This window comes from Bombina bombina, chromosome 11 (assembly GCF_027579735.1).
Source record: "Bombina bombina isolate aBomBom1 chromosome 11, aBomBom1.pri, whole genome shotgun sequence".
Lineage (NCBI taxonomy): Eukaryota > Metazoa > Chordata > Amphibia > Anura > Bombinatoridae > Bombina > Bombina bombina.
In genome coordinates, this window is record NC_069509.1 from 96,729,814 (window position 1) to 96,740,736 (window position 10,923).

Sequence of the window (10,923 nt, forward strand, 5' to 3'; positions counted from 1 at the left end):
TGGAATCTTCTGGGGTATTTCTTCCAGTTCTTTTTCTAGGAACTGGGTTTTGGAGTTTTATTCAAACTATTCTGCCTTTTTTATGGTCATTGATAGCATTATTTGTTTTCATTAGATAAAATAAATGCATATTCTTCATTTTTCTGTTTTCATTCAGATTATTTCCTGTGGATGCGGAATCTCATATGTTTCACTTGCTCTTCAGGACATAGTTAGAGGATCTTTTTTTCAAAAGCTCTTGATTCCTCACGCAAGGGTCACCTTTTTTAGGTTTCCAGATGGTTTATGTCACTATCTTTGTCTCTATCAGACAAGGGACAATTTGATTTGGGTTCCGTCTGTCGGTACCTTTAGTCTCTATTATTTCCTTCAGTTGCTATATATGCATAGAAGTTTTAACAGCATTGGATTCAATTCCCTTTGCTCATTTTCAATGGAAAGATCCTTTCCAGCTTTTTATGAGTGTTGTTTCTTCAAGAACATGGTTGGAGGATCAATTAACCAAAAAGTTTGTTGATTCCTCAGACAAGAGTAACCTTTTTTAGATTTCCGGATAGATTCAGTGTCCATGTCTCTGTTTCTGTTGGATTAGAGACGTCTGAAATTGGTTTCAGCTTATCGAAACCTTCAGTCTCAATCATTCCCTTCGGTAGCCTTATGCATGGAAATTCTAGGTTCTTATGACTGCTGCATTGGACGTGTTCCCCTTTGCTCATTTTCACATGCGACCTCTTCAGCTCTGTATGCTGAACCGGTGGTGCCGGGATTATACAAAGATATCTCATTTAATATCTTTAAAACCGATTGTTCGACACCCTCTGACGTGGTACAGACCACCATCGTTTAGTTCAGGGGGATTCTTTTTTTCTTCTTTTTTTCTTCCAACCTGGACTGTGATCTCAACAGATGCAAGTCTGACAGGTTGGGGAGCTGTATGGGGGTTTCTGACAGCACAAGGGGTTTGGGAAATCTCAGGAGGTGAGATTTCCAATCAATATTTTGGAACTCCGTGCAATTTTCAGAGCTCTTCAGTCATGGCCTCTTCTAAAGAGAGAATCGTTCATTTGTTTTCAGACAATGTCACAACTGTGGCATATATCAATCATCAAGAAGGGACTCACAGTCCTCTGGCTATGAAAGAAGTATCTTGAATTCTGGTATGGGCGGAATCCAGCTCCTGTCTAATCTCTGCGGTTCATATCCCAGGTATAGACAATTGGGAAGCGGATTATCTCAGTCGCCAAGCGTTACATCCGGGCGAGTGGTCTCTTCACACAGAGGTGTTTCTTCAGATTGTTCAAATGTGGGGACTTCCAGAAATAGATCTGATGGTTTCTCATCTACACAAGAAACTTCCCAGGTATCTGTCCAGATCCAGGGATCCTCAGGCGGAAGCAGTGGATGCATTGTCACTTCCTTGGAAGTATCATCCTGCCTATATCTTTCCGCCTCTAGTTCTTCTTCCAAGAGTAATCTCCAAGATTCTGAAGGAATGCTCGTTTTTTCTGCTGGTGGCTCCAGCATGGCCTCACAGGTTTTGGTATGCGGATCTTGTCCGCATGGCTTCTCGTCATCCGTGGACTCTTCCGTTAAGACCAGACCTTCTGTCATAAGGTCCTTTTTTACCATCAGGATCTCAAATCCTTAAATTTAAAGGTATGGAGATTGAACGTTTGATTCTTAGTCAAAGAGGTTTCTCTGACTCTGTGATTAATACTATGTTACAGGCTCGTAGATCTGTATCTAGGATGATATATTATCGAGTCTGGAAGACTTACATTTCTTGGTGTCTTTCTCATCATTTTTCCTGGCATTCTTTTAGAATTCCGAGAATTTTACAGTTTCTTCAGGATGGTTTGGATAAGGTTTGTCTGCAAGTTCATTGAAAGGACAAATCTCTGCTCTTTCTGTTCTTTTTCACGGAAGGATTGCTATTCTTCCTGATATTCATTGTTTTATACAAGCTTTGGTTTGTATAAAATCTGTTATTAAGTCAATTTTCTCCTCCTTGGAGTTTGAATTTGGTTCTGGGGGCTCTTCAAACTCCTCCGTTTGAACCTATGCATTTACTGGACATTAAATTACTTTCTTGGAAAGTTTTGTTTCTTTTGGCCATCTCTTCTGCTAGAAGAGTTTCTGAATTATCTGCTCTTTTCTTGTGAGTCTCCTTTTCTGATTTTTCATCAGGATGAGGCGGTGTTGCGAACTTCTTTTTAATTTTTTTCCTAAGGTTGTGAATTCTAACAACATTAGTAGAGAAATTGTGGTTCCTTCATTATGTCCTAATCCTAAGAATTCTAAGGAGAGATCATTGCATTCTTTGGATGTTGTTAGAGCTTTGAAATATTATGTTGAAGCTACTAAGAATTTCCGAAAGACTTCTAGTCTATTTGTTATCTTTTCCGGTTCTAGGAAAGGTCAGAAGGCCTCTGCCATTTCTTTGGCATCTTGGTTGAAATCTTTAATTCATCATGCTTATGTCGAGTCGGGTAAATCTCCGCCTCAAAGGATTACAGCTCATTCTACTAGGTCAGTTTCTACTTCCTGGGCGTTTAGGAATGAAGCTTTGATTGTTCAGATTTGCAAAGCGGCAACTTGGTCTTCTTTGCATATTTTTACTAAATTCTACCATTTTGATGTGTATTCTTCTTCTGAAGCAGTTTTTGGTAGAAAAAATACTTCAGGCAGCTGTTTCAGTTTGATTCTTCTGCTTATAATTTCAGTTTTCTTCATTATAAGATTTAAACTTTATTTTGGGTGTGGATTATTTTTCAGCGGAATTGGCTGTCTTTATTTTATCCCTCCCTCTCTAGTGACTCTTGCGTGGAAGATCCACATCTTGGGTAGTCATTATCCCATACGTCACTAGCTCATGGACTCTTGCTAATTACATGAAAGAAAACATAATTTATGTAAGAACTTACCTGATAAATTCATTTCTTTCATATTAGCAAGAGTCCATGAGGCCCACCCTTTTTTTGTGGTGGTTATGATTTTTTTGTATAAAGCACAATTATTCCAATTCCTTGTTTTTTATGCTTTCGCACTTTTTTCTTATCACCCCACTTCTTGGCTATTCGTTAAACTGATTTGTGGGTGTGGTGAGGGGTGTATTTATAGGCATTTTGAGGTTTGGGAAACTTTGCCCCTCCTGGTAGGAATGTATATTCCATACGTCACTAGCTCATGGACTCTTGCTAATATGAAAGAAATGAATTTATCAGGTAAGTTCTTACATAAATTATGTTATTTGAACGATATCTTGGTACTAGCTCAGTCTTTACATACTGCAGAATCTCACGAATCAACTAGTGTTGTTTCTTCGGAAACATGGTTGGAGGATCAATTTACCAAAAAGTTTGTTGATTCCTGCGACAAGGGTCACCTTTTTAGGCTTCCAGATAGATTCAGTGTCCATGATTCTGTCTCTAACAGACAAGAGACGTTTAAAATTGGTCGCAGCATGCCGGCACCTTCAGTCTGTCATTCCCTTCAGTGCCTATGTGCATGGAAGTTTTAGGTCTCATGACTATAGCAGCTGACACGATCCCCTTTGCTCATTTTCACATGAGACCTCTACAGCTTTGCATGCTGAATCAATGGTGCAGGGATTATACAAAGATATCACAATTAATATCCTTGAATCCCAATGTACGACACACTCTGACATGGTGGATAGATCACCATTGTTTGTTTCAAGGGGCTTCTTTTGTTCGGCCAACCTGGACTGTGATCTCAACAGATGCAAGTCTTTCAGGTTGGGGAGCTGTTTGGGGGTCTCTGACAGCACAAGGGGTTTGGAAATCTCAAGAGGCAAGATTACCAATAAATATTTTAGAACTCCGTGCAATTCTCAGGGCTCTTCAGTTTTGGCCTCTGCTAAAGAGAGAACTGTGGCTTATGTCAATCATCAGGGTGGGACTCACAGTCCCCAAGCTATGAAAGACGTATCTCTGATACTTGCTTGGGCGGAATACAGCTCCTGTCTAATCTCTGCGGTGCATATCCCAGGTGTAGACAATTGGGAGGCGGATTATATCAGCCTCCAGACTTTACATCCAGGGAGTGGTCTCTCCATCCAGATGTGTTTTCTCAGATTGTTAAGATGTGGGGTCTTCCAGAGATAGATCTCATGGCCTCTCATCTAAACAAGAAACTTCCCAGATACCTGTCCAGGTCCAGGGATGTTCAGGCGGAAGCAGTGGATGCACTGCACTTCCTTGGTGTTATCATCCTGCTTACATCTTCCCGCCTCTAGTTCTCCTTCTAAGAGTGATCTCCAAAATCATCATGGAACAGTCTTTTGTGTTGCTGGTGGCTCCAGCATGGCCACACAGGTTTTGGTATGTGGATCTGGTTTGGATGTCCAGTTGCCTGCCTTGGCCACTTACGTTATGGCCGGACCTACTATCTCAAGGTCCGTTTTTCCATCAGGATCTCAAATCATTAAATTTGAAGGTATGGAAATTGAACGCTTAGTTCTAAGTCATAGAGGTTTCTCTGACTCAGTGATTAATACTATGTTACAAGCTTGTAAATCTGTCTCTAGAAAGATTTATTATAGAGTTTGGAAGACTTACATTTCATGGTGTTCTTCTCATAAATTCTCCTGGCATTCTTTTAGAATTCCTAGAATTTTACAGTTCCTTCAGGATGGTTTGGATAAGGGTTTGTCTGCAAGTTCCTTGAAAGGACAAATCTCTGCTCTTTCTGTTTTATTTCACAGAAAGATTGCTATACTTCCTGATATTCACTGTTTTGTACAGGCTTTAGTTCGTATTAAGCCTGTCATTAAATCAATTTCTCCTCCTTGGCCTATGCATTCTTTGGACATTAAACTACTTTCTTGGAAAGTGTTGTTCCTTTTGGCTATCTCTTCTGCTAGAAGAGTTTCTGAGCTATCTGCTCTTTCTTATGAGTCTCCTTTTCTAATTTTTCATCAGGATAAGGCAGTTTTGCGGACTTCTTTTCAATTTTTACCTAAGGTTGTGAATTCTAACAACATTAGTAGAGAAATTGTTGTCCCTTCCTTATGTCCTAATCCTAAGAATTCTTTGGAGAGATCCTTACATTCTTTGGATGTGGTAAGAGCTTTGAAATATTATGTGGAAGCTACTAAAGATTTCAGAAAGACTTCCAGTCTATTTGTTTTATTTTCTGGTCCTAGGAAAGGTCAGAAGGCTTCTGCTATTTCCTTGGCTTCTTGGTTGAAACTTTTGATTCATCAAGCTTATTTGGAGTCGGGTCAGGCCCCGCCTCAGAATTACAGCTCATTCTACTAGATAAGTCTCCACTTCGTGGGCTTTTAAGAATGAAGCTTCAGTTGATCAGATTTGCAAAGCGGCGACTTGGTTCTCTTTGCATACATTTACTAAATTCTACCGTTTTGATGTATTTGCTTCTTCGGAAGCATTTTTTGGTAGAAAAGTTCTTCAGGCAGCTGTTTCAGTTTGATTCTTCTGCTTTTGATTTAAGTTTTTTTTCTTTCAAAAATGAAATAAACTTATTTTTTTGGGTTGTGGATTAATTTTTTCAATGGAATATGGCTGTTTTTTATTTTTATTCCCTCCCTCTCTAGTGACTCTTGAGTGGAAGACTCCACATCTTGGGTATTGATATCCCATGTGTCACTAGCTCATGGACTCTTGCCAATTACATGAAGGAAAACACAATTTATGTAAGAACTTACCTGATAAATTCATTTCTTTCATATTGGCAAGAGTCCATGAGGCCCACCCTTTTTATGGTGGTTATGATTTTTTGTATAAAGCACAATTATTTCCAAATTTCCTTTTGTTGGTGCTTTCTACTCCTTTCTTTATCACCCCACTGCTTGGCTATTCGTTATACTGAATTGTGGGTGTGGTGAGGGGTGTATTTATAGGCATTTTGAGGTTTGGGAAACTTTGCCCCTCCTGGTAGGATTGTATATCCCATATGTCACTAGCTCATGGACTCTTGCCAATATGAAAGAAATGAATTTATCAGGTAAGTTCTTACATAAATTATGTTTTTTTGAGATTGGTCCCCAAAACTGCACTCTGGGTGCTGTATAAGGTTAAATATTGATCAAAAGATAGTAGTGGTTTGGCCAACTACAAAAGTGTATACTAGATGGCACTCTTCACCATTCAGACCACTTGAGAATAAAAGATCTAAATCTTTATTCTGTATATATTGTGTTGATTATGGTTTACACTTGTAAGCATACACGAATGTCCCAACAGTATGGGAACACAGAAAGGTATAAAAAATATATATTTTTAGTTAATTTTAAAAAAAGGGGAAAAAACACACAATTAAAAACAAATAGTGGAAACGCATCAATGGAGCACCAATGTGATACTAGGGGGAGAACGGAGGATATTAAACATTCAAACTATTCCAGACCCAAATAGTGGAAAGAGTCCTATAATTTCAGTGAAGTGTGACTCTCTCATTCGACAGTAACAATATTGAGCCACTATTTGGGTCTGGAATATTTTGCTTACACGTGTAAACCATAATCAACACAATATACACAGAACAATAAAGATTTAGATCTTAAAGAGACAGTATACACTAATTTTTATAAACTGCATGTAATAGACACTACTATAAAGAATAAGATGCACAGATACTGATATAAAAATCCAATATAAAACTGTTTAAAAACTTACTTAGAAGCTCTCAGTTTAGCTATGTTGAAAAGGTAGCTGGAAAGCCCACTGCAAGTGGAAAATAAGACACTCCCCCTTCTTTTGCATATGAAAAGACCCTTTACACAAACAGGAGCAAGCTGGAGTAGGTAGCTGACGGTATTCTCATAAAACTTTGGGGCTTGGTTAAGAGTCTGAAGTTCAGAGCAATGTTATTTAAATATAAGCAAAACTATAAAATGAAAAAACATTTATGCAAAGAAGAAATGAGTGTATAATGTCCCTTTAAGTGGTCTGAATGGTGAGGAGTGCTATCTTGTAGTATCTTATTAGCCTTAGAAGCCACTGCCCTGCATTGTGCACCCATCTTTAGCTTGTTACCTATTACTACTTCCAACTCCCTTTCCTCCTCTGGCTGTCTTGTCCCATTCATAATATAGATATTTAGTATTATTTAATTTCCAATTGCTTCTTCTAGAAGAATTTCGGAGCTATCGGTCCTTTTGCAGAATTTATTCTCATATTTCACATGGACAAAGCCCTCCTATGTACTTTGTCTGTAAAATAGGGTTTATTTTAGCAAAGGTTCTTTTCATAAACCCTGACATTGAGGATTCCTACTGGTGTCCAAATTCTTCAATTCCGAAGTGCAACTCCTACATAAACCAGATAAGTTTAAAGGGACAGTAAACGTAAAAAAAAGAATAATTGATATCCAAACATCGTATATATTAGAGTATGGATCAAACTTTAATTTAATAATGATTAAAAAGGAAAAGCATATATTAACATTTGAATTTCTAATTATGTCTCCTCTTCTGACCGCCCCCTCTTCAAAGCCACTTCTTCCAGCCCCTACCTCAACCTTTCTGTCCTGAATCGGTCCCGCCATAGACTTACTAGAGAGGCGTGCTACTGATTTCCTCACACAGACATATCTCATGATATTCAACTGCGCATGCGCTACAACTCTGCACTACAGCTCTTGCCGTAAATTCAGTTTTTGTAGAGCATTGGTCCAGTTGTCTATTATAGGCGAATGTTTATACATCATCAATCGGCCATTTTTAAGAGCCATGCTGTGCATGATATATATAACATTACATTTATATAAAACATGCACCCCATGGCTCTTAAAAATGACCGATTGATACGGTATAAACATTCGCGTATATAATTGACAACTGTACCGGTGCTCTGCTCTGCCAAAACTAAATTTACGGCCAGAGCTAAGTTGTAGCGCATGCGCAGCTAGTCTGTCTAGGATCAGATAGCATGAATGTGATGAAGGAAAAGGGGCGTGACACACCTTTCTCGTAGGATGAGCGGGTTAATAAGCTGAATGCTGAAGCTAGGGGGGGTGGTTACAGAAATTGACGGGTTTCATTAGTTATGAATATATTAAAAATAAAGTGTTTCGTTTTTTAATTAATAATTTGTATTCAATATGCATTTAACAGTTGAATCAAACGCTTATACTTCAACTTTTTCATAAATGTTTACAGGCACTTTAAGGCCTTACAATGTTTGCAGGCTACTACGGAATTCAGACATAGTTCTAATTTATCTTTTCATTTTCTAATCTTTGAAGGGGACAAGAAGCTTTAGCGGTTGCTCTGGTTTCTTGGTTAAATTGGTTATTCACAAAAATGTCTTCCTTTGCGAAAATGCCACTCCATAAACGTATATCACAGCTGAATCATATAAATTTAGTTTCTACTTCTTGGTTATTCAGAAATCAGGCTTCTACAGATTGGATTTGCAAATCTGCAACCTGGTCTTCCTTTTTCATTTTTGTTAAATGTTATCTTTTTGATGTCTTTGCTTCCTCAGAAGCGTTTTTTTGGCAGGAAAGTCCTTCAAGCCGAAGTGTCTGGAAAAAAGGAACTGCCTTTTTTTCCTTTGTACCACCCTTTTTTATTGTGGACTCCACAGCTTGGGTTTTAGATCCCACACGTTAAGACTTGTGGACTCTCACCACCGTATGAAAGACAACATATTTTATGCTTACCTGATAAATTCCTTTCTTTCATGGTGATGAGTCCACAAGACCCCGCCCTGTTGTGTTTTTTTTTTTTTTACATTTTTTGGTGGCAGTTTTATTTGCATTCCCTGCTTTGTCTTTCCTACCTGTCTATTCTTTTCCTCTGCTCAGCTATACGTTAAACTGAGTCGTACAGTGAGGTGGGAGGGTTTTAAAGCACTAGTTATTTGGGTTCATTTGCCTTCTCCTAGTGGCGGGAATTCACCACCATGAAAGAAAGGAATTTATCAGTTAAGCATAAATAATGTTTTTACTTTTTTTAATAAATTGCACTTGAATCAGATCCCTTGTATTTTATAGATTCCTACCCTAAGTGAGGCGCTCCAGGAAGTCTCTACCTTTTGACCAAGTGGCACTGAGTTCACACACCATTTGTGTGGACACTGTTACACTTCTATAACATTGTCTTAATGGTTATTACACCCTAAGCTTATTATCTTAAGACTATAGCGCTGGTTAATTGTGATCTGTTTGTTTAATTAGGTGTATGTGCATAGCTGTAATCACAAGCTGTGTTCATCTGAGGATCTGCAGAACATTGTTTCTTCAGAGCTGACTATATCTAGGAGTTAAATAGATCAATACAATGTTTAAAGGAAGACTTAAGTCAAAATTAAACTTTCATGGTGCATAGAGAGCATGCCATTGTAACATGCTTTGCAATTCACTTTATCAAAATGTGCACAATATTTTTATATGCACACATTGTAAGGTACCAGCTAATGAGCATATGCAAGAATTCACAGTGTATACGTATATGCATTTTGTGATTGGCTGTCACATGATGAGGGAGGATGGAAAATTATACTAACTTTTACATTTCTCCCAACACCCCCCCCCCCCCCCCCACACACACACACACACGCACGCGCGCGCGCACAAACACACATTTTAAATTCAGACTGTGTTTTTCCGTTGTCTCTTTATTATGCAATTCTTCAGTACTTAAAGGGACACTAAACCCAAATTTTTTCTTTCATGATTCAGATAGAGCATGCAATTTTTAAGCAGCTTTCTAATTTACACCTATTATCATTTTATTCTTCATTCTTTTGGTATCTTTATTTAAAAAGCAGGAATTTAAAGCTTAGGAGCCAGCCCATTTTAGGTTCAGCACCCTGGATAGTGCTTGCTTATTGGTGGCAACATTTAGCTAACCAATAAGCAAGCATAACCCAGGTTCTGAACCAAAAATTAGAAAGTTGCTTTAAATTGCCTGCTCTATCTGAATCATGAAAGAAAAAAAATTGGGTTTAGTGTCCCTTTAAAGAATCAAAGTTCCCTTTGGCTGCTAAGCCATTTCCCACCTGGGTGCTATGCTGGATTTGAGCTTTTATTTTATTTTTGAACTTTTTTTTAAATATATTTATTTTTTTACTTTTTATACTTTTTTTCCCCCCCCAAGACTTATACCCCCATTTCCCTATATTGTTAATTTTAAATAAAGTTGCGCGGTGACATCGTCACGCTAATTGTGAAGCCTCTCACTATTCAGGCCAGATTGCTGGGGTGGGAGCCCCCAGATTGCCCTAAAGGTGGGTGACTGCTAGCGATGTTGGCACTCAAAGGGTTAAATAAAAATATGTGGGTTTAGTATTCCTTTAATGGTCCTTTTAAGGCAAAACCATAAAATGTATTACTGACTGATTTTTGTTTATTTTCTCATATATGAGACTGTAGGGAGCTCAAGTCAGTGTTAGGTTTTGGCATCTTACATCTACTGTACTGTTAAATTTCAGCATATTATTTGCTCTCTCCCCAGATCTTGTTGGTGGCCTACAAGCTAACACGGCTCAACCTTCCACCGCTATCCCTCATCAAACCGTGTCTTCACACTTACAGCCAGGGCAGACAGGTAACGTAGGACTTCCCCATGTATATGGTTATTGTATGATATAATCAGTGTGCTGAAATCAACTCCTAGATGAGTAAAATAACTTTAAAATGCTTTGCTACTAGGCTATACATCTTAAAGGGATAGGAAAGTCAAAATTAAACTTGTATGATTCAGATAGAGCAGGTCATTTTAAGACACTTAATTTCACTTATATTTTCAAATGTTCTTTGTTTTTTTAGTATCCCTTGTTAAAAAATGAATACGCACATATCATACACTAGTGGGAGCTGCTGCTAATTGGTGCCTGCACACATTTGTCTCTTGTGATTGACTAAATAGATATTTTCAGCTTCCTGTCAGTAGTGCAATGCTGTCCCTTCAGCAATGGATAACAAGAGAATGAA

General features: G+C 38.2%; 1 protein-coding gene across 1 annotated transcript in view; it reads left to right on the forward strand.

Annotated features, from left to right (window-relative positions):
• The window catches only part of UBN1 (ubinuclein 1), a 412,348-nt gene extending 401,767 nt beyond the window's left edge, over window positions 1-10,581 (forward strand). The window contains exon 16 of the mRNA XM_053694221.1: window positions 10,445-10,581. Within this exon, the coding sequence (XP_053550196.1) occupies window positions 10,445-10,581 (137 nt within the window). The remainder of the gene's footprint in view (window positions 1-10,444) is intronic.
• Window positions 10,582-10,923: the final 342 nt, after the last annotated feature.